Source organism: Lissotriton vulgaris, chromosome 12, assembly GCF_964263255.1.
Source record: "Lissotriton vulgaris chromosome 12, aLisVul1.2, whole genome shotgun sequence".
Lineage (NCBI taxonomy): Eukaryota > Metazoa > Chordata > Amphibia > Caudata > Salamandridae > Lissotriton > Lissotriton vulgaris.
In genome coordinates, this window is record NC_141700.1 from 605230440 (window position 1) to 605254500 (window position 24061).

Sequence of the window (24061 nt, forward strand, 5' to 3'; positions counted from 1 at the left end):
CCAGTCAGGTGTACCCAGCATCTCCGAATGAGTCCAGTATTCCACCTCTCTCCAAGCATTGTGCTCCATGTCATTCCCCAGCAGACAATCGACTGGCACGACAGGGCTTACGGCAACTCGAAGTGAACCTGCAACCCCTTCCCACTCAAAGGGAACCTCGGCCACAGGGTAGTGGCCCATTCTGCCGTCAGCCATCGCGGCAGGGTGGAGTACATTGGGAATCACCTGCTCTGGAGACACCAGTTGACTCCTTACCATAGTCATACTGGCTCCTGTATCTCTCAGAGCCTCCCCTCTCTGGCCATTGATGGTGATCCATTGCCCATACTTGGTAGTATTTGGGGGCACCTGGATCTTAGGAACCATCTCCCGATCTCCCAGGGACACTAAGGTGACACCCGCCCACTCACCCCCCTTATCTAAGGGCAACTCCTCCCCGAGCGCTACACTAGCTACTCCCGGGGCTTTTCCTCCGGTGGGAGGGGGTGGTCTCTTTGGGCATTTGACATCTCCCTTATAATGTCCAACACCACCACACTCGAAGCAGTGGACAACCCTTGGCTGCTGGCTCTGGCCAGGATGAGAGTTTCTGGGCGGGTTAGCCTTAGGGGTGAAACCTGTTCCCTTTCCCTGGAAACTGTTTTGGTGACCTTTAGAAAGCCCCGCATTTTTATCTCCCCCTCCTTCTTCTGAGGGGCGCCCTGTCCGGCCCTTTGGGAATCCCCTCCAGTCCCCTTTGAGGACACCCGGGTACTTGCCCAGATGTCCGCCTCCTCTGCAAGCTTCCGGGGGTTGGTCAGCTTGCTGTCCACCAGGTGTTGACGCAGCTCGGGAAAACATTTCTCGAGTAGGTGCTCTTTGAGAAAAATGTCATATAACCCCTCATAGTCCTTCACCTCGCTGCCCTGTACCCAGCCCTCCAATGCCTTCCTTGCATAGTCCAGGAAATCCACCCAGTTTTGGGTGCTTAACTTGTCGCTCCCCCTGAACTTTTGGCGATACTTCTCCGGGGTTAGCCCAAACATTTTGATTAACGCTACCTTCATGGTGGGGTAGTGGGTCTGCTCCTCCTGTTCCAGGGCTAACAAGGTGTCCCGACCAGTAGGAGGCATGTACTTGTATAACCCACCATCCAAGTGTTTCTCCTGGATCCCATGGGCTCTTAAGGAGACCTCATATGCAGTCAGCCACTTGGCAATGTCATCCCCTTGGCTATAGCTGGCAACTATGTCTTTAGGTAGGTAGGGTCTGGACTCCCTGGTTGGTTCTCTTGTTTCGCTGCCACCATTCGGAGAGTTGGAGGGTCCTAATTGTAGGGCCTTGAGTTCTAGCTCTCTTAGTTTAAGCTCATGAGCCATCCTCTGTTCCTCCCTCTCCTGTTCTAACCTGGCTAACTCCCACTTCGGCTGCCTTTTCTCCCTCCTGTCTGTTAGTTCAGCTTCGGTCAAGCTTCCTCCGGAGACACTACTGCCCCTCCTTGAGTAGGTCATCGGTCCTGGAAGTAGGTTTCCCATCTCAGGATGGAACAATCCCTCTACCCCTATGACTGTGCCCCGGTCCGTCCCCTCTTCCTCCTCCCTCCCTTCTCCATGCGCTGCCACCCAAGCCCTCAAACTGGTCTGGAGTTCCCCCTTCTTGGCACCACGCTTAAAAAACACTCCCATCTTTTGACAAAAGTCCCTAAGCTGGGCTGCAGAATAAGTTTCCAGTTCTTCCAGAGCAAATTCCATTTTGCTAAAGAGCTATGTAGGGACAAGCACACAAAAAGAATAGATTCACAAGGGGCAATCTGAAGCTACCTCCACCCACCACCAGGAATGAATTTAGAAAAAGCAAAAGTAGTAATTAGGAAGTCCGCCAGGAGAAAACTCCTGGTGTAGGTCAGTGGATTACACTTAGTTACTGCAGGGTAGTCGCAACCACAGTTCTCATCCCACCGCTAGACACCAAACATGTTGGACCTAGTGTTACCAAGTCACATAGGGTAGCCTGGCCTAGGGTAAGACAGTCAGTTCCTAGAAGCACAAGTGTAAAGTTTGCGCACCACCCAGCAGTAACTCAATGCACTTCCACACAAAAACGACACTACACCAAATTTGTGGAAAAATATGGACTGTTTTACAAAAATAGTTTTGATTCACTTCGTCTTTTTCACACCATTATTTCTCCTTATACTCCTTTTCACTTTTAGAGTTTGATATCACTTTACAAAGTCATACTATACTTCCTTTGTCATTTACATAAAAGTTCAGCACTAATTTTACCCACCAGTTTCCTAGCAGTTTTACACAGTTAATGAAGAGTGGACAGTGGCTATCCCAGTATTTAACTTATTCACATGCAACTGGGATGAAGGTTTTAGACTTAACTCTACCAGTAGGACACTTTTAGCAATAACCAGACAGTTTCTAAGAAACCTTCAGATTACCAATATCAAGAATCAAGTTAAAAGCTCATTTTCTTTCATAGATTTCACATTGGTCTCCTTTGTACAGTTCTTACAACTTAATAGCTTATTCACAATTCCAAATAGAGGCTGTTCACTGGGCATACATGGACACTACAGGTTTAACCACTTTACCACACTGTAAAGACTCCTTATAGTCGATTATTCTTCAATAACAGCAGTTCTGTACTGAACCTCGAGTTTAAATGTAAATGTAAATGTAGGTGTATTTATATAGCGCAACCTGTCACCCAAAGGGGATCCTGGCGCTTGCTTAGGGAACCCGTCCTGGTATTCCCCTGTGAGAGGCCCCGGCAGGGAGACCACAGGGTGAAAGCCAGGCATCCCGCCGCGAGGGGCCGTCGTGGAGATTAAGCAAGCTATTGCCCAGAGTTGCAGAGTGAGACCCCGTGAGTTGAGTAGGCACCGGAGCGAGAATTGTCGAGGCCGTGGAATTTTTGAGTCCGAGACCCGCCGAGGCGGGGAATCGAACCCTGGTCCACGGTCGATCCCAGCTTCCGGGTCTGCCGCCTCTAACCACTGAGCCACACTTCTCCACTGCGCAGGCTAATGAGATCTCTTCTATTTGTCCTGCCATTCACTTTCTTCTGGCAGAGTCACACCCTTCTCATGTATTCAAACGGGACACGAGGACTCGTAACCCCTGTCTCAGCTGTAGGAGGTTGTGTATCGATATTTCCCTCCCTGTACCTACAGACAAAACTCCTCCTTACTTAACTCCCCGAGTGAAGCTGGATCTCGTTCAGCTGGGGCCAGCAGTTGGAGCTCTCTGAGCAGGTGGAGGGTTAATTCAGACCAGGGTTGAGAAGACGGCCCTCCTCTGTCACTGGACCTTGAGGCACCGAAGCACTCCGTCAACTTCTCCTCACTTCCCGCCTCTTTGGAGGTTCGACTCCTCCCTGCCTGATTCTCCTTATTCCTGCCCGCCCCTTCCGGGTCGGATTCCCTAATGGGGCCGGGTCAGCCTCCACAACTCTCTCCTCTCCTTCTGTCAGGCGGGCCACCGACAGAGACCCGGTCGCGCCTGCTCCGCCCCTCAGCCGGCTCTTTGTTACCCTGGGCTGCGGCTGTGGCGGGATGGCGCTGCCGTTCGCGGCTCCTCAGCGCTACGCCCCCCACCTCACTGGAGCCCTGACAGCTCGACTGGGACGGGCTGCTCGGACTTTTGAAAAGCGGCCACCGCTGGAACACAGGCCAGTTCCGGTAAGATTACTGCCGCAGTAAGACGTAGTTGGGGAGGGGAGGTGAAACAGGGCAGACTCCGGCCAGGCTTGCCGTGAGGAAGTCTCAATGCCTGCCACCCGAGACCATCAGCAAAGGGGTTGATTCCGCGGTCGTTCCCCCCCGCAATTGCCCAATACCAGGGTAATCCCAGCCACACTTTCTCGTTACCTTACTTGAGTCCCGATCAGTGTTCCTTGCTGGGGGAAGGAAAGGCACTCCTTCCTTAAACCTCAAAGGTACCACAAAAACTCTGCCGGGTTAGATCTGAGGATGCGGGGGGTATCAGCCAACGGAAAGGAAGCAGCCCTTAGAGGCTATCAGGTCATCTTCCCTTGCGTGCCCTCCTCCTCACTCTTCAGCCTGGACTCCAGCTCACTTTAGTTCTCAAGGCACCTCCCTCAGCTCCTCTCTCACCAACACCTATGACCACACAAAATGGCTGACCAACATTCCGTCTTTTATAGACTGACCACCCAAAGTCTAGCAGGGTCCAGAAGGTTCTAGAAGGTCTCTATTCTACCCTATGGGTCTTTCTCCAGGGATGGCAGTTATGGCAGTTAATGGCCACCATTTTAGATACCTCCTAGTTTTCAGTCAGGAAGGACACCTAGGCCAAGAGGTAAAGGACCATGAGGGCAAAGAACACCTAACCCCTAGGACAACACCGCAAAAATTCAGTGGACATAAAAAATCAAGGGTTTTGAGGGGCAAAAAGGGGACAAAATAAATAATTAATTAGGAGGGACTACCAAAAGGCTGACAGGTCTAACACTTGGTAAACACAGTTGTATGTCCTTACAACGCATTCCGTTGCAACGCATGCCTTTACCACCCATGCGTTACAATGGAATGCTTTTTCCACGTATAACCTTTACCATGAATATTCCTTTACCACGCATGGATTTACAACGATTTTCGTTGTAAATGTATGCATGGTAAGGGCATACTCTTGGTAAAGGTTATACCCCTCCCATGTACCTTTACAAGACCCCTCAGCCCCCACTCCTTATAATTACCTCTGCCCTTAACCCTTAATCATTTTTTTAAACTAAAATTCTCCTTATCTTTTCACGTCGTCTCCTTTCCATCTTCCCTGCTGACATTGTACGTTGTAAAGAGGAAGCAGAAGTTTCTTTCCGTTTCCTCTCAAACAACGCTGATTGCCTCCGCTTCGGCACATCAGGTGCGTTTTTTTTGGGGGGGGGGGGGAGATCCCCCAACCCCCCTTTTTAATCCCACGCTTTTTTTTGGGCGGGGGGGGGAGACCCCCAAGACCCCTTTTTCTTTTTTTAACATTTACCACACATGCCTTTACTACGTATCTCGTAGTAAAGGTATGCATGGTAAAGGCTGTCGTTGTAACAACGCATACGTTGTAATGCATGCGTGGTAAAAGTTTGCGTGAAACGGCAGCGTTGTAGTGGCCGTTTGCCGGAAAACACTAGCCCTGTACAGGAGAGGAACGTCTCCTCTACGTCCAGGTAAAAAAAAAGTTACAAGCACGAGATGGAGTGTTTAGCTCTCTACAGAGGTGCAGGCAGGAAGTCTGGAACAACTGCCAATCCTCCGGGGAGAGCAGTTTGTCCATCTGTCCTATTTTTGTGGGTTTGCATGTGGGTACAAATGCTAGGTGAGGCCAGTCCACAGTGGCCCAGATCAATGAGTAGTTTGGAATTAGAATGCTGCATCCACAGAGTTCTTGCTACTACGAGAAGCCAACGACACAAGACGAGGAGGGAGGAATAGACCTATGTATATATTTTAGAGATGAGGAATTCTTCCCAGGAACAACCAGGCAGTTATAGGTTTGGGGAGGTATATCTTGGGCACTTGGGCAGGTCCAAGGGGGCAGCCTGCATGGAAATAAACCATCTTGTGAAGCTGTGCGCAGTGACCCTATGGACAAGCATCAACCATGTCGAACACAGTGGAGAACACACCCATGCCAGAAAACATTCCACACAGGAGAGAAACCTCAGTTACAATGAACTACACAGAACTTTAGCAGTGAAAGCCAGTAGTCAGTCTCTCCACACGAGTGCAGGTAAAGAGCCTATACCCTTGGAATATAATCTTGCTATTATCATTGCCAATCACCTTACAGTCTGGTGTGAGATGTAGAATCTAATAACTACATTTACGTTAACTGGTGAGACTTCTAGGATTGGCTTGCAGACTGTGGAGTTCACTAAAGGAAAGATATAAGGAATGTCAAAGAAAATTATTGGGGAAAGGCAGCATAGCTTTGCAAAGCCAGACAAAAACCTCTGTCCCAACCACTAGGGGCCGAATCCTGAATCGCATCACCAAACAAAATCTGTACCTATTCCTAGTGCATATTGTTTACACAGCCCAATCTGGGACACTCTTCAATTTATGATTGAAGCAGATGGGACTAAGTCTACCAAGAATAATATATTTACAAACACGCACAGTGACTCAGGATTTGCACACACGACTAAGGACATGGCACAGTAATGCTGTGCTCACAGAGACATGATTTCACAATGAACACGCACGCATGTGACGTACACAGACATTTTTCAAGGTTAGCTCTGAAAATACATATCATCAAATTACTGGCACTTTATGCTTCATACTCACTGCTGCTTAGATCTGGATCCTCCAAGTGTGAAGACGTGACATTTTGCTGATCCCCATTGGGTCCTGGAAACTCGTTTTTCATCATTGCCTGTCGTGCATGCACCCCCAATCCAGCAAAAACCTGTTCCCCTAAGAGCATAAAAGGTAATCAATACACATCGAATTTTATAAAAGCCAACTTCATTTTTCATCAGCATTCAATACGGACCTCCATTCACTGCCAACAACATGGGAGTAAATTGAGGAAGAAAATAAACAGATCTGGAGCCTGTTATTAGAAGAAAACAGACTTAAACAGAACAAGAGCACTAATATCCAGGAATAATATGTGACAATGGTGGCTGTTTCAACTCTTGACAGGCGCAGATAAGGTTAAAAGCAGCCCCTTTGGGTTTTCGCCTAATACACTATGGAAGCAACTATGGGGCCCTGAAAAATTAATCTTAAAAGTCGTCAGGAGCAGCTCCTCCGCAATGGCGTAGGAGCATAGTCCCACTGGCTCAGCGCCAGCAGCTAAAATATATTTAATTATCGTTTTATTTTCAAGCAACTGTCTCAGCCAGCGTGGGCAGGGAGTGAGGGCGGCCGGAGCATGGGGGCAGGGAGGAGGAGTGCTATGATCACCCTCTAAGTGCGCATGTATGTTTGCCCGTCGTCTCAGGCCGGCCAAACACACATGCGCACTTATGTTTCTCTAACCCGGCTGTATTTAACAGCCGGGTTACAGACACTGCACAAACTCCCTGTGCCTGAGCGAGCGTCTTTTCAGTCCGCTCAGGCCAATCCCAGCACATGCTCTCATAGCATTCTTTAATTTTGAAGCAGTCACAGCACCCGCACTTTAGCTTAAGATTTTTTAAGCTGAAGCGCGGGTGCTGGCATTTTAACAAAAGTAAACAATAAACAGAAAAAAGGCAAGCGGTCATGTTGGGCACTGCAAATAACAAAATAAAGGCGCGGCTGCCATTATGACAGCCGAGGAGTGCCGCGCTGGGTATAAAAAGCATTGCGGGAGAGCATGTCCTGCCTGCATCAGCAGCCCGGACAAAGCAATATAAGAAAATAATTCTGCGAGTCTGCGATTAACCGTATCTAGTAACAACACATGTAACAAAGGGTGTCCTCATGGGAGGTTACAAGAAGAGAAAAGGGAGTTCTAAGGAGGGACTACTAAGCCTATTGACCAATGAAAAGCCCCAGTTTACAAAGGACAGGAGTCAATTACAAAGATGAGAGGAAAGTGGGAGGAGCTTCATGCCCATATCCTGAATACAGCATGTCTCAAAGAGACAGTGCAAGCACTGCCTAAGCAAGACCCAAAAAGGATCTCCCTTAAAAAAAATTTTTTTTAAAGAATATAAATCTTTCCAGAGAATCTCTTTTATGCCTGGCCTTTGAGACAGCTTTAGCTGTCAAGAAAGTATTAGTTTTCCGAAAACCAAAAATGTAATATAATACACATACTTTGATGGGCTTTTAGTCTGAGGGTTTCATCCACCGGCCTGTTAAATTGTATTTCACGTTTTGATTCTGCCCACCGCAGCATACAGCACGGGGCTATGACTCAACCCTCTCTACTTACTGGCTCCCTTCAATCTGAATGGCTTCACAATTCTTTGAGTGGCCTCACAAAACCGGAGCACAAGGTTAATGTCAGCCTTAAACAGTTCTTTTCTCTTCAATGACAAAGCTGCTTTAAATTGTGCCTTTTATGTTATTTAGTGTTATATTCACTTTAAATACCAGCTATTTATTTTGTCTGCAATTTTAAGTGTAACACTTTTAATGCAAGTATATAGCAGCCATGCTTAGGCTATATCTTTTCATCTTTTTCTCTCTGTGGTATATGCTTGCAAAAAAAAAAATTGCATGGATTTCCATGATCAGACCAACTGGCTTTGACAATGTTTGCTTGATTTGCTTATTAGGTTTAGTGGGAAAATGTAAATGTGTTGTATTTGTATAGCGCGAACAGTAACCCGGCGCTTGTACTCCTACCACAAGGGAACCCCTCCTGGCTTTTCCTTGTGAGGTGTCCACTCCTGGGCATCCCATGGTGAAACCAGGCATACCTTGTGCATTGTGGGCCGTTGTGGAGACTAAGCAAGCTATTGCCCAGAGTTGCAGCGTGGGGCCCATGGGGCCCATGCTTAGATTCGGCACTGAGGCGAGAATATCCGGTCAGAGGAATTTAAGCCCGATCCCGCCGAGGCGTTCTGCATCAAGGTCTGCCGCTCTAACCATTGAGCCACACTTCCCAAGGAGTGGGGTTTTAATCACCATCTTTTTTTTCTCTTTCCTTTTGGACTGTTTCCAAGTGCCCACTTTCCTACAAGTGCTTTACTTATGTAGGTTGCCATAAAGTTCCTTTTTCACTAGCGTGTGGTCCGAAAAATTATTAATAATGTTACAATTTATTGATTTGGAGGAGGATATCCATGTGTTGGAAGTCCGCTACCGGTCCAGTGGTGGGGGCTTGGAAACAAGATGTGGCAAATTGGGCAGGAGAGGAGGGGAGGGCCTTAACCAGGGAGGAGACAAGAGGCCATCGCAAGTGCCCATTGCGGAGCACTGGAGTGGGATCCTGGATGCCTGGGAACACCTGGAGAGGGACAGGTGAAGGATAAGTGCCTGTAGCCGGGGAGTTAGATCAGAGAGACAGACCTTAATAATGGATAATAACAGGTAGCGAGAGTGATGGAGATTAGGGGGCGGGCCTGGTGAGTTGCTGTAGAAATGGTGAGCAGGGATGGTGGGTACTCCTCGGGCCCTCTCCACATTCTGCTGTGCTCGGGGTGAGTGGGACTGTTGCCTGATAACTAGACTGCTCCCTGATCCCCGCCCAACAAATGTTATGCTCACCCTGATTGTTTTTTCTCAGATGTTGGAAGATAGTACACAACCATGCATATGTTCATTGATAGTTAAGTTTAAAAGACACTACACAGGAGATCCCCCCGTTGGAGCTCCTACTTGAGATGAGTTGGACTATCAGATACTTAAAGATACACGAATTTGGAGAATACACTGGAGCAGGTAGAATTTTATTAGCACAGCAGGAACCAGGAATATTAAGCATTACTGTTTATAATGCGTGTGTTGTGAACCCTAGCCGAGTAGGGTAGATGGTGAGACCGAATACTGTGCAATGGATCCGGGTCTACTGCTAGTTTGATGAACTGTAGTAAAATGGAAGAACGAAAGATAGTAATGACTGTATCTGTTCATCTGTGATTACATTAAATGCCAATAAAAATATGTTTTAAATAAATAAATAAATAAAAGAGCACCAGTTGCCTATAATATTATTATGAGGTTCCTGGACAGTAGTGAACTCTCTCGATTAAGTCTAAATTTTAAGCCAGAAATATCAAATGGGATCCCCTCTAATGCTGCGCGACAGGAATTAGCGCCTGCTACTGGTCTCAACATTGGGTGATTTCTGGAGCACTGAGCTATGGATAGATGTCTTATTGATGTATAGGACAAAAATGTATTTTTCAAACTATTTACTCATTGACTTTAGCAAGAGTAACAATATAAATAATTGCAAGTTGGGGAAAATGCACACATTGGCAAACTGAAGGACCAGTGCAATTGTGCTATTTTACATCTATTTTCTTCATGATTATGAATTTTTGGTTTGTGTTACACAATCCACTGAATAATCTGCAGATTAGAAATGTTGGTTGTAGCCAAAACAGATATGCTTCGAAGAAATCTGCAATGCTGTGGAAGGAGTCCTTTCAAAAGGACTCTCAACATTTATTAATGTTCCAAACATTGTTTTGTTTCTTTTTAAATGCCGGCTGTCTTGAATCTGAAAATGCCTCACAGGGAGACACTTGCCTTATAAATATGTAAAAACAACAGTTGATGGACCGAATGCAGAACAATGTCATACATTCACCCCAGTACAGAGATTGGGCCTAAATTCAACATTTTTTTGCTCACCATGCCATTCCAGTTTGAATCCAACCATACGCAAATCAGTCTTGACCCTGTGCCTCATGGGAACAGTCCAGCCCGAACTGCCAAGCCAGGTCCTCCCTGGACTGGAAACAAGCATCCTAGGACCGGTTTCGGGGTTTCACTACTCTTCAGCCAGGATAGCTTGATTCCAGTGGCATGGAGAGCACGGGACTCACGTCTGAGCATACCCGTCCCACTCGGGGTGACAGATGCAAAAACAACAGTTGATGGACAGAATGCAGAACAATGTCATACATTCACCCCAGTACAGAGATCTGGGCCTAAAGCCATTGTTTTGTTTGCTCACCATGCCATTCCAGTTTGGCTTGGCAGTTCGGGCTGGACTGTTTTATTTATTTTATTTGCGGGTTTGTAAAGCGCTAGGATAAACTCCCGAAGGAGTATCTCCGCGCTCAGAGACAGCAAACAAGCATAAATAAGGACAATGACCATGGCACCGCACCAGAACGTATAGAACAATTGGGCTTTAAAAGTCGTAACTCAGCTAGTTTTGCTTAAACAGGAAGGTTTTCAGCTGCTTTATAAAGGAGAAATGGTCGGAACACTGTCTCAGTTGGAGGGGAAGACCGTTCCATAAGATAGGACCCACCACCGATAGAGCTTTACCACCCAGTCTAGTCCTGCTGATCTTAGGTACCCTCAGCAGCAACTGTTCGCTTGACCTGAGTGTGCGTGTGGGAACGTATGGAACAAATTTATTAGCCAGATAGGCAGGTCCCAAATCATGTAAACCTTTATGCATAATGCAGCAGGTCTTGAAATTCACTCTTTGGCGTATGGATAACCAATAAAGTTTATCCAACAGAGGTTTAGAAGGAGATCTGGGGGGGGCATTGAGGACTAGCCTGGCTGCTGTGTTTTGCACCACTTGCAGTCGGTCTAGTACCTCTTCATTGGCAGATACCAGAAGACCATTACAATAATCAAGTCGGCTGATCACTAGAGCCTGAACCAGAGTTCTTCTAATGGAGTCCGGAAGGAACGGGAATATCCTACGGAGGAGGCCTATCACGTGAAAACAGGATCCCACCGTGGTGATTTCAATGTTGTTTCATAGTCAGTTCTGGCTCCAACCGTACCCCACGGTTCTTGATTATTTGTTTTGGTTCGGGAACTGGACCTAGGTCCAGGGCCACCAATCAGGGGACCATTGAACCTTAGCCTCACCGAAAAGCATCACCTCAGTCTTACCAACATTGCACTGAAGAAAGTTGGAAGACATCCACTGGGATACTGCTTTCATCCCCTCGGAGAAAGATTGTATAACCTCCGGAGTTAGTAGTTTAAAGGGAAAAAGCAGCTGAGTGTTGTCAGCATAGGACACTGGACAGAAACCAAAGGCTCTTGTTATATCTGCCAGGGGGGCCACATAGGTGTTAAAAAGAGTTGGGCTCAGACACGAGCCCTGTGGCACCCCCTTGGTGATCTTAACCTCATCCGACCTGAAATCACCCATGGCACATTGGGTGCGGTCGGAGAGAAAGCTCTTTATCCAGTCCAGTGCCTTGCCACCGAGTCCATTCACAGTCAGTCGTTCAATCAAGATGTTATGCGAGATGGTATCGAACGCTGCCGATAGATCCAGTAGCACCAGGACAACGGAGAAACCCCTGTCCTGGTACATGCGGAGATCATCCGTTATCGACAGCAAGGCCGTTTCGGTGCTATATTTCGGCCTAAAACCTGACTGTGAAGGATCAAGGCTTCCCGATTTTCCAGGAAGTTGGACAAATGCTTGTTAGTGTGCTTTTCAATGATTTTTCCCAGAAAGGGCAGCAGGGAGATGTTCCCATGATGCACAGGGTCAAGACTGATTTGCATATGGCCAGGTCTAAACTGGGGTGGCATGGTGAGCAAAAGAATGATGGATTTAACCCAGATCTCTTGACTGGGGGTGAATGTTTTGATTTGTTCTGCATTCCGTCCATCAATTGTGTGTCTTTTGCTTTCTCGCCCTAAGTGCGCCAGGTATGCCCAGACGTGGGTCCTGGGCTCACTGTGCTACTGGAATCTAGCTATCCTAGCTGAAGAGGGGTGAAACCCCGAAACCGCTCCTAGGATGCTTGTTTCCGGTCCAGGGAGGACCTGGCTTGGCAGTTTGGGCTGGACTGTTCCCGTGAGACACAGGGTCAAGACTGATTTGCATATGGCCAGGTCTAAACTGGGGTGGCATGGTGAGCAAAAGAATGATGGATTTAACCCAAATCTCTTGACTGGGGGTGAATGTTTTGATGTGTTCTGCATTACGTCCATCAATTGTGTGTCTTATAAATATGTAAGGCACACCACTGTTCTGCAGGGGGGTTTTCGTGCTTGAAAGTAATGCTTAAACAGGCTCTCAAGAGGATGTAGAAAAGGACGCTGGCACTAAATTCCTATAAACAGGTTTTAAAATAATCCATCAATGGACAGACTAAAAGGAGCACACAATGCATTGCAGAAAGTGAATATATGTAGGTTTGAATTCTGCTGACTGCAACACGTTCGGTAGAAATCATTCCACTCCGAGATACAAAGGACTAAATCTAAGCTACTGTGTTCCTCTGTCAGACAAATCTTTAATTCTTTGTGACTTTTGTAGCATTTTGAGTAGCATGTGCTAAATGCAAGTACATTTGATTTCTTAAGCGAATCAGAATTTTCAGAATCATTAACATCCACTTTATATGAATAATTCCGTGTGTCAAAATAGCTAGATAATGATAGAGAACATAATGCATAATCTTCCTTCAAACTCATAATTTTTCTTTCTCTTGTTACCTAATTGCGCAAACCTTATTGCATAAATTGGTTCTGCAATGTTGTATAATTCCAGAATCTTCATGTTCTAAGGGTAGTCACACCACGAAATATATTTGGGTCCTATAATGGACTTTATATATTCTACTTTCACCTTTTCTCTGTACGACAGAAAGATGGGGGGGTTCTCTGGTTCATCAGGCTGGCTTCAGAGACATTTTGTGTTTGGCACATGTAAATATGGGAAAATTAAACAAAGCAAAGATGTGCGGTTGCTGGTTTTTGCATAGATTTAAAATACATCACAACTCGCTGCGGGCCCGCTGGGAGGGATGGCTGGGCCTGCTAGAGGAGGCGGATTGGCGCGATGCCCTTATGGCTCCCAAAACCCTTACGACCTCCTCCAAACTCCGCCTCATTCAACTCTATTACCTTCACATGGCCTATCTTACTCCCGAGCACTTACACGGGGCAGGTCTGCGCCCCGCCTTGGACTGCACACGATATGGCCGGGCTCCGGCTGACTTTTACCACATGGTCTGGTTGTGCCCAGGCGTTGCCCCATTCTGGTCCAGGGTGGAATCCAAGCTCACGCAGACCCTGGGTTGGCAGGTCCCCCAGGATCCCCTACGTCTTCTTCTGGGCGTGTTTGATGGCTTGGACGGCTCTAGGGCAGACAAACACTTTCTGGGTACGGCGATCGCAGTGGCCAAGCGAGATATTGCGGAGGCCTGTGCTCAGGCCTACCCCCCTACCCTGAGAAAGTGGCGACAGGGAGTGGACTGGTGCACTGCCCAGGAGGAACCCCTCTTCGAGGCTTGTGGCTGTCCAGCGAAGTTCTACAAGGTTTGGGGCAAATGGTTGAATCTACTGTTTTCATCTACTTGCGCTGGCTCTCCCATGTAATAATGTTTCTCAGTTGGGTGACGTGCTTTAATACTCCAGCCGTGATTGTGGATTCTACTGTCTGTTGGAAATGGCTTCTGACTTACCATGTAAGCTGTGTGCTGTCATTTTGTTTGCTTGTCTTTCAAAATGCTAATAAAATTGATTATTAAAAAAAAAATACATCACAGCCGGTGTGGTTTTTACACACCAGATACTTGAATAATACAAAATACAATAAAATAAAACATCCTACTTCACCCAACTTAAAACATGGACCTTTCCATTTCAAGTATTTATTTACTATAGAAATCTAAGATATTCAATTAATCAATCAATCATAGCAGGGGTAGCGTAGCTTGCATTTACTCCATCGGAGAGGTGCCAGGAGGGGCCCAATGATGAAGCATGCCACCCATTGGGTGGGTGAGGGCTTCTGTACCTAAACAATGAGACTTCTCTCACCTGGTAACCTCTCTTTCATTTTGCCATTCCCCAGATATAGGCAGACAGTTGTTTTGTGTTTGTGTAGCTATTAGGAGGTTGTACTTACTGCCTTTTACCCTCCTCACCCTGTTGTGTTAGATGTAATGCGCAACCTGTCAAACTACCTGAAGTCTAATATTAACATAGTTCTTCATTGGGCTCAGAAATTCGCCTCATGCTCCTTGGACAACTCTGTACCATACTCTTTGTGATGGCCTGTTTTGTTGGTGGAGAGGGGGTTGCGGGAAGATTCATCTCTGCCCCTCATTAAGCCAGGCAGAGGCTTTGTTTTCTTTTTTTTGCTTTAATACAGAACTTGTCTGATCTGTGATGTAATACAACCTTTGTCTGAAGCAATGATCATTGGTTAGAAGTCTGGATGTTGCAAAGGTCGGTTGCTTTTTTGTCTTTTTTAATGATATATTTCACAAAGGTTACAGCAACTGGAGAAAAATTTACAACTCACAGTTCCAACTGACAGTGTGCTTCACTACTCGACTCCTGTATACATTTTCTAATTAAAAAGTGGTAACATATACCTAGTAGACAGTAAAGGACCACCCATCAGACACCCAGGAAAATTAGCCGACCTATACTGTAGCATTATCTCGGCAGTCACACAGATATCTACATTCACCCACACTGCAAGTCTAATCTACCCATCACCTATATTCTATAAGGTATTAGGGGAGAGGATGTGGCTTAACAGTCAGAGCCGATGACTTTGGAATTGGGTAACCAGGTTCGAGTCTCAGCGTCAGCTCACCAGCCTGTGATTATGGGCAAATCATTTAATCTCCCTGTGCCTAAAAATGAATGCATCTTTGTATAACATAACGGGTGCTCATGTAAAGCGCTGCAATACATTCGGGTCGAGTTTGTGCTATTTAACAGTGCAAAAAAAAAAAAAAGTACATATGGAGGGAAGTCCAAATATCTGGAGGCCTGGCCACCTAAGGCTGTAGGGTAGCATACGTTTCATAATGTAGTCAGTCCTTTGCTTGTGGCTCGTTGCAACTTGGTGTTTTGCAAACACAAACAGATTTGCGCTGAGCCTGTGTACTGGTTCGGATAAATATGCTAAGTAACCCAGTAAGGACACCATCAGGTATTCTGTGGCATCAAAATGTATATGTGACATGATCAGAAAAATTTCCAGCGAAAGCATTTAGCACTATGTCATAGGCATGACAGAAGGAGAAAGTCAGCATGAAGGTTTTTTGACATCTGCAACAGGCACGATCCGTATTCGGATCCAGCCTGTGTACTACAGCAGCGTGAAGTACAAGAGATGTAGAAATTTAAAATGTTCTAGTTTGTGCCTTAATATATGGAGATAGATACAGTCTAGGGGCTGCATTCCCTCCATTTATTGATCACTGGCCTCCCATGTCTAATTTCCCAAAACTGTATTGCTGGGATATCTGTTGCTATTCTAATGCTATTAAACATGCAGTAAAGCTTAACCACCTAGCTTCTGGCTACTGTATTATCAATCAATAAATCAATCAATCAGGGGCTTGTAGAGAGGGGCTACTCACCCGTAAGGGTCTCTAGGTGCTGAACGGTGTGTGGGGGGGGGGGGGGGGGGGGGCTGCTGGTCCTTGTGGGTGTAGGATCATTCGAAGAGCCAGGTCTGGAGGTCCTTCTTGAATTGATTCAGCGACCAAATTGCCTGAGGTGAAGGAGCAGGGTGTTTCAGGTCTTGGGGCAAGGTAGGAGAAGGATCGTCCTCCGATTAAGGTCTTGTGGATCCTGTGGACAGAGGTTAGGGTGAGTTGGGCGGAACTGTCTGGAGGGTACGTGGAATGCGAGGCAGTGGTTCAGGTATGCTGGTCCTTCGTCATGGAGAGCTTTGGAGCCATGTGTGAGGAGCTTGAAGGTGATTCTATTTTTGACTGGGAGCCAGTGTAGTTGTCGGAGGTGTTGCTGCAGTGGGGCATGTCAAGGACGAGTCTGGCTGCGGCGTTTTGGACATTTTGTCGTTTCTTGAGCTGTTTCTGGGTGACGCCGGCATAGAGTGCATTGCCGTAGTCGAGTCTACTGGTGATGAATGCTTGTGTGACCGTCTTTCTGGATTCTGAGGGTATCCATCTGAATGTCTTTCGAAGCAGGCGGAGCTTGTGGAAGCGGTCTGAGGAAACTACATTGATTAGGCGGTTCATTGTGAATGGTGAGTCCAATATGATGCAGAGATAGCGTGCATGGTCTGTCAGGTGGGAGGGGATCCCAGAGCGGCTGGTAGCCAAGAGTTGTCCCAGGCTGAAGAGGGGGTCCCAGGATGAGTACGTCAGTCTTGTTCGAGTTGAGCTTGAGGCAGCTATCTTTCATCCAGGTAGCAATGTTCTTTATTCCTCTTTGGAAGTTGGTTTTGGGTTCGTTGATGAGGGAGAAGATCAGCTGGGTGTCGTCGGCGTAGGAGACGTTGCTTCTGATGATGGATGCGGGGTGGGCCATGTAGTCGTTGAAGATGATGGGGTTGAGGTAGGAACCCTGGGGCACTCTGCAGATGATCTCTGTGTGTTCTGAGAGGAACAGGGGAAGTCTGATATCGCCGAGTCCAGCCGGTGAGGAAGGAGTAGATCCAGTCCAGTGCCTTGTCGCGGATGCCGTCGTTGTGGAGTCTGGTGATTAGGGTGCGGGGAGAGACGGTATCAAAGGCGGCCGAGAAGTCCAGTAGGTTGAGGCCCCAGTCGAGGAGGGAGCGGATGTCGTCGGTGACAGCGAGGAGAGGGGTCTCCGTGCTGTGATTGCTTCAGAAGCCGGATTGGGACGTGTCCAAGACGTGGTTTACTTCTAGGAATGTGGAGAGTTGAGCATTGATGGCCTTCTCGATTACCTTGCTTGGGAAGGGGAGGAGGGAGATGGGTTTGAAATTGTGCTTAACTGTACAGATTCAGGAGACCTTTCTGGGAATAAGGGTTTTGAGCCTTAATAGTGTGTTGAAGCATGAAAGACAGAAAGATTTCCAGATGGCTGGTGACTCCTCTATCCTTGAAGTGCTCTAAAAAATTAAGACCATGTCGAGATACAAATGCCCTGGTTCCGTCATTTCTGGTTGACTGTTGGAGCAGGAAGAGCTACGTCACGCTATGCAGAGCAGAGTTGTGTGTCACGGTTGTTGTTGCCGCCGTAATTTGTAAAGTCGCTGGTGCCTGATAGCTACCACTGTGGCTCGCTGCCCCGTGGCCTCCGCAGCTATTCATCAGGCACCCGGACAGCTGTATTGCACCGGCCCTTTAGGCCAGCTCAGTGGGGCCGCACCACAAGCACACAAACACGATTGGGAGGGAAGGGGGCGGGCTGATGGCTCGGCAGACCGATGGGCAGATTTTCAAGAGGAGCAAGAACTGCACGGGTGGGGGCGGGGTCAGCTCGATTGGACCCACACCAGCACCAGCACCAGCTACAAACACAGCCTGCATATTGCTGCATCAGCCCAGCCTAGTCCAGCCTAAATGAAGCTGGGCCCAGGTACCCCCCCCCGCCCCAGCCCCAGGCCTAGGCTCAGGCAAGAGGGTAAAAGGGTTTTAAAAAGAGTGGAAGAAGGACATCTGTCTTTAGGCATATGTGCCTCCAACAGCCTCCTCCTGCTCCACCTCGCAAGCCCCAGCAGATCACTCGTAACATTCCTCAGTCAATGCCGGTGCACATAAGGATAGGACAGAAAGCAACGGAGCAAGAGAAAAAGGCATTGCCATTACTACAGCGAAGACTTTCTCAGTAAGCCACAGCGAAAATGAGAACATTAAGCACCATGCTATGTCAAGCACAAGTGCACCAGCAACCTCAGAAAACAGCAAAAAGGCAAAAAGTCAAGCAGCACTGCACTTTAAAATAGGATATTCGAAAAGCCAAACAGCGCCCAGCAATGAAAATAACCCCCCAGAAATACCCCCTCAGCCTGTGGGGAAGGCAGGAACAGGAGACGTGAAAGATGAGAGAGAAGTGAATCAGATGTCATACACGCAGATCAGCATGGTGAAAGGTGTTCATTGTCGAGCTGGTGCTCAAACTTCTCAAGTACAATTCATTGAACAACAACAACAGCAGCTAGATATGAACCCAGATCGGAACTCAGACACTGTGGATGTGAGGCCCGCCGTCTCGCTGCAAACAGAGGTGCTGGCAAAAATCAATGAAACACTAGATACCATGGCTGACGCTGCAGTGCTGCATGCAAATAAATTAGAGGTGCAAATTCCATCCTACAGACGTCACCATTCGAATCACAAGAATTGATGGCAATCTGGAAGGCTGGAACAACCTAATTGTTAGCGTTCAGGATTCAGTACAAATGGGGCTAAAGCAAAGCATGTGCGCATGCAGGCCACTAACGGAAACACCAGAAATTCACTCAGGCATGATGACCACTTTGACTGAGGATCCGCAAAGAGAAGCTATGGAAGCCGGCACCACAAGTGCCCTTGCCCAGCAGCAAGGCAGCAAGCCCCAGAAGCTGTAGTACCCCAGTGGGTGCTCCAATCTCTTTAATAGAGCTAAGTACGGTGGAAGAGCCATAGGAAGAAAGGGGGCAGCTAAGACACACGAATTTTAAACAAACTGAACCATTAGTTAATCAGACTACCATAGGCAGCGACAAACATCATCAGGGCCCAGATCCAATGCCTGCAACTGCACCAAATCTACAAAATAGAACACCGAAAAGTGATACCAACGCACCGGAGGTAGCGTAAGTACCCTTGTCAAGGAAAAACAAAAAAAAGATTGCACAAATTAACAAAGGCAACAAAAACAGAAGATTAAATCTCCTGCAATGCTTACAGCAAGATAAACAAGAGCCCAAGGGAACAACCAGCCCGTCCAGTTCTGAAGCTAATACGGATTTCAAGCCAACTTGAAAGGAAACACCCAGGGAAGGCAGAAAAAGACACTGTAAAATGTAGATCAAAACAGGAAACCTTGATAGAACCACACTTCAATCCACCGCCCCTCACAGAATAGGCAAATCAACAAATGGACAACAGACCAATAGTACCAAATAAATCTACAGTTGGGACGCAAACAATTCCAAACCCCCTAGGTTCTGGAGCACCCACTGAAACACTCAGTCGGCACAGGGCAAGAGGGAGAACTACACAAAAGAGTTAGAGAACCTCCTGATGTCCAGGGAAGGATGTGGATCTCCAAAAAAGAGCTAGTCCAGAACCGAAGAAGCAAGATTAACCTGAACAAAAATGTGGGGGGAGGACCCTCAGTTTAGAATATGGGGCCGGCAACACTCAAAGCAGCAGGCTGATTTCTAAGACCGAATCAGACCACAAAATAGTACTCTGCCCATAATACGTCCCTAGAGACAAGTGGGATGTCTTCAATAGAGGAAATATTGTGAAACTCTGCACCAAGCTACCAGGTTACATTAGCTCCGCTGACACTGATCGATGCTGTGGTCTTCCACCCCATCCCCCTCCCCAAAAGTGGAGGGATCAACAAACGTACCAAAATTATCTTTACCAGTAGCACACCAGTAACTGTACTGAAAAATGGGGAATAAAAGTGACACAACCTACAGTGACCAGATACCCAGCTTTTCTCATACAGACAGAAGCAAACTCCAACAAAACACTAGGCCACGAACAACTAGGACAAAGTAGACAAAAGAACACTTATGACTCAGTACTAAGGGGCATCAAAAAGAGAAGCCGACCTCCCGAAGTTTTAGAAGGCGAGCTAACAATAAAGGGCATGCGGTGCAGGGGACGGCCTCCGTTGCACAGCGCGGCAAGCCAAACAGGGATTAGGCATGGTTATCAAAAGCATTAAGTACCTGGCCCTAACACACGGAATCAGACAGCACGGACCAAATTGAAAATCAGCTCATGGAACATAAGAGGTCTAACGGATTCTGAAATAAAGAATACCACAATTGCAAACTTACGAAGATACTATAGCGCTCCAAGAAACATGGGCACTCCACTCATCCCCCTGGCATGACTTCACAACTTATGAAGCTTTGGCAACAGCATCACAGGTAGGAGGGTCATGCCTCAGGAAGTGGAAGAGGGAGGTCCAAGCTATCTCTCATCATAGGGTGCATCTACCTTCATCCTGCTAAGATAAGAGAGTCAACCCTGACAACACTGCTCCCAATACTGAGAAATCTAAAAATATTGCACCCGGATGCAATGTGGGTCATCATGGGAGACATTAATACCAACTTAATGTGTGTAGAAACAAATAATACTCTCATAGACCTGGAGGATGAAATATGGGATAGTACGCCAATCAAAATGCAATACCAAAGGTCTGATAATCAAGGTGAAGCTCTAGCAGCCACCTTAAATCAGCTAGGTCCCTACATTTTAAATAGTAGATTTCTGTCAGACGCACCAGCTGCTAACAAACATTCTTTCTGTTTTCCTGTATTACATGTGGCTGTCCATAGCCCACTTTCAGTATATAAGCAAATTTGAAATTGCTCCTCCCTGGCGAGCAACCATGCAATCTTCAAATGCGAAGACCCGGTCGATCCAAAGTAAATCTAATTAGAAGGCAAGAAAAACTTGAGCCCATTAATAAAATAAAATGGAACATGGAGGATCGAGCAGGGCAGGGGACCAGAGTGGGTCAGTTCCTAGTGGGGATCTCGAGAAAAACAACCAAATGAAAAACTGAAATCAAACATCTGGGGGTCTCTCCTACTTAAAGGAGAACGATGGAGCCCTTGTAAAGAAGGCCACCAGCGAAGATCTTGGGCTGGGCAAAAGTAAAACTAGTAAAAGTTGCAGTAGGAACTCAATACCTGTGCCTTAAAACAACAACTAAATAAAGTCCTGAAATACCTCAGTCGTGATAAGGAGGAAAATAGATGGCTGCGGAACCGGTTTGTCGCAATAAGATTAAAATACAGGAAATTCCTATTCACCCTAAAAGGAGATTATGAAGCAAGAAGGTGGACCGATAAAATCCGGACACCAGAGGAAATTAGGTCTATGGATTTATAATAGCCCTGCCCTAAAACAGCAGGGGATTACGGCTAATATCACACCCACTGAATGGAAATTCTACATCAACACGGAAACTACATCACTGAACCCAGACCAAATGGAAAATACATCAATAAGCTCGGACTAAGTGATGACAGCCATCAAAGCAATGTGCTCAAATAGAGCCCCAGGCCAAGGTGACATTCGACCGTGACATACAAATGGAACCCAACTCAATGGGCCTCAGTAATGCTGTTTCCCCCTCTCCCCTTTTCAAGAGTATTTTCTATCGGCAACCAGATTTACTGAAAGGCTCACTATTAGTTCCCTTGTACAAAAAAGATTCTGGTTCATGCCCAGAGAACTATTGCCTGATCGCACTCCTGGACACGTCCGGGAAGTGCTAGGCCAACGTTCTTAATAGGGAACTACAAACCTGGGCAGCAGAAAAAAAGCTGACCCCCCCTCCCAGTCAAACAGGCTTCCAATAGGGTTGCCATATCGAAGATAACCTAACCTGCATCTCTTATCTGAGTGAAGTAGCCGTGGCCTCCAAGGGCAAGGCCCTCTATACAGCATTTCTAGAGTTTCATCCCGCATGCGATAGTGTCTCAAGATCAAGACACTGGTCAAAGTTGAATGCCTTGGGCATCTCACCCCATTTACTGAAAGCCATTATAGCGATGTATTCCAACACCTGGGTAAAAATAAAAGTCAGCGCCAGGTGGGCCACCACTGCAAAAATCAGGACTACTAGAGGCCTTAAGCAAGGCTGCCTACTAACATCACTACTATTAGTTCTGTACTTCGTAGATTTCACAGAGCACCTTGAGAAGAAGAGGGCATTTCCACCAAACATGGCCAGCACCGGAGGAGGAGCTACGACAGCAAACAAGTTGGCCGCTTAGTCTCCCGGCTCCGCCGACCTCCATCTTTCGCTTGAAGATCCTGTCATCTATCCTGATATTCCGCCCCATGTCCGTGTCTATGAACTAATCTGCAGTCCGATGGAGCAATCCCGAGACTTTTCCGACATTGTGGAGTGGAGTAATGTCGAGGTTTGACTCGAGGCCTAACCCAGTCTGGAAGCCGGGGTCTCGAGTGCTGGTCCAGCCGGGTCCCAGTTGAACAACAGCGGACTGGTGAGGGCGGCAGGGTCAGGTCCATGGAACTTTCGACATCTTTTGGACTGCTTTGCTGCCGATCTGCTGTCTGGTCTCGTATCGAAGGTGAGGAGACGAGTGACGCCCGAGGCGGTGTGGCGGGGGTCCCTGACCCGGAGGCCTAGTGTTCGCATCGCCGGTGCCTTTGGGTTGGGGACTTGGCGCGCACAAACGCATGTTGACGATCTGTCCCTCACGGTTCATCCCTGCTCCGCCTAATCTTCCCCCGGGGAGAGCGGCTCTCCGAGGGGATCACTATGCCTGATGTCATGCGAGACCCGGCGGAGCGGGCTGAGTGCGGCCCGTCATTGCGGTTAGTGCTGGCAGCCCTCGAGGCACTTCAGGTGACTATGGAGGCCCAGGTCTGTAAACTGATGTCGGCAGCAGATGGAATTCGGCGATTGGGACCGGAACCTGATTCGTCGCTCGGGACTCGGCGGCCAGCTCTACTCCCGATAGACACCCCAGCGGTGCATTCAGACCCGGTGCATGGAGCTGTGCCTGCCCCTACAGAAGTGGAACTGATTGAACATGCTGAGATCTGTGTATCGACTATATGGTCGGAATCCTTGGTTTCGCTACCAGTGGAACATTTAACTGCTGTTCCCACTCTGGAAACTTTTGGTCGAGACTGTGAACTGCGTTGGATTGTGTCTCACCCCCTTCCCAGCTGGTTCATCAAGATGGCGGAGGAGACAGTGTCTGGCCTTGGAGTCGGGGAGGGGCATCGTTGGAACCGGCCATGTACTTTGGGGTTTGCCATCCTTTCTCCATCTAGCAGACTATATTTCGGCAACTTCTATGTATATTTTGACAATTTGTGGATGGAGCTCTACTTACCAGAGGGAGTCAGCAAGTTTGATCGACGGGGTCAAGGCTGAGACTGTTGTTTTGGGTTTACTATTGTGGTTTCATTGGTAACGGGATTTGCTTTATTAGGTTAACGGAGACCGGGCGGGGTTTATAGGGTCCTCCGGTGTAATCTTCTATTGTGTTCTGCTCGATTGCGTCAGCTTTGTGGGGGATTCTTTGTTAAGGCGGTGGGGGGAGACCGGGAATGTGTACGACAATGCCCTCCTCCATTTCTACTTTTAGTGTAGGGGTTTAGTTCCTCTTTTATATCTCTTCGTTCTTCCTATATTTCGGGTTTCAGATATTTGGGGCGACAGGCACGCTGCTAGGGGGGTAGGCCGTAGTCATCTGCAGGGGTGCAAGGTGGGGGGTTGGGGAAGGGGATTTTTTTGTTTGCCTTTATTGTTTCTATGGCCTTTTTTCTCTTTCGTATCTTTCCTTTTCTTTTGTTTCTTCATTTTTCGGGTCAGTGTAGTGGGTCCACTCTTGTGTCTATTATCGATTTTTCCTTATCTGTGCCTATACTTTCTACAGTATATCAGTATCAATGGGCGGGCGCTTAACTGGTGCGAACTGTGATTGTATGCTTGTTTATCCTGAATTGTATGCCTTAGCGCCACTGTTCTAAATGAGATCGTTCTAACTGTGGATGTCCTACTATTTTGCCAGCCCTTTATGTGACTCTGTGTTATTGTATGGCA

At 47.3% G+C, this 24061-nt stretch overlaps 1 protein-coding gene across 3 annotated transcripts in view; it reads right to left on the reverse strand.

Moving 5' to 3' along the window:
• ZNF821 (zinc finger protein 821) overlaps nt 1–24061 on the reverse strand; it is a 188592-nt gene that overhangs the window by 68567 nt on the left and 95964 nt on the right. For all 3 annotated transcript variants that reach the window (XM_086945515.1, XM_086945513.1, XM_086945514.1), the window contains one exon: nt 6296–6424. In XM_086945515.1, coding sequence (XP_086801641.1) covers nt 6296–6380 — 85 coding nt within the window. In that variant the 5' untranslated portion in view covers nt 6381–6424. The remainder of the gene's footprint in view (nt 1–6295; nt 6425–24061) is intronic.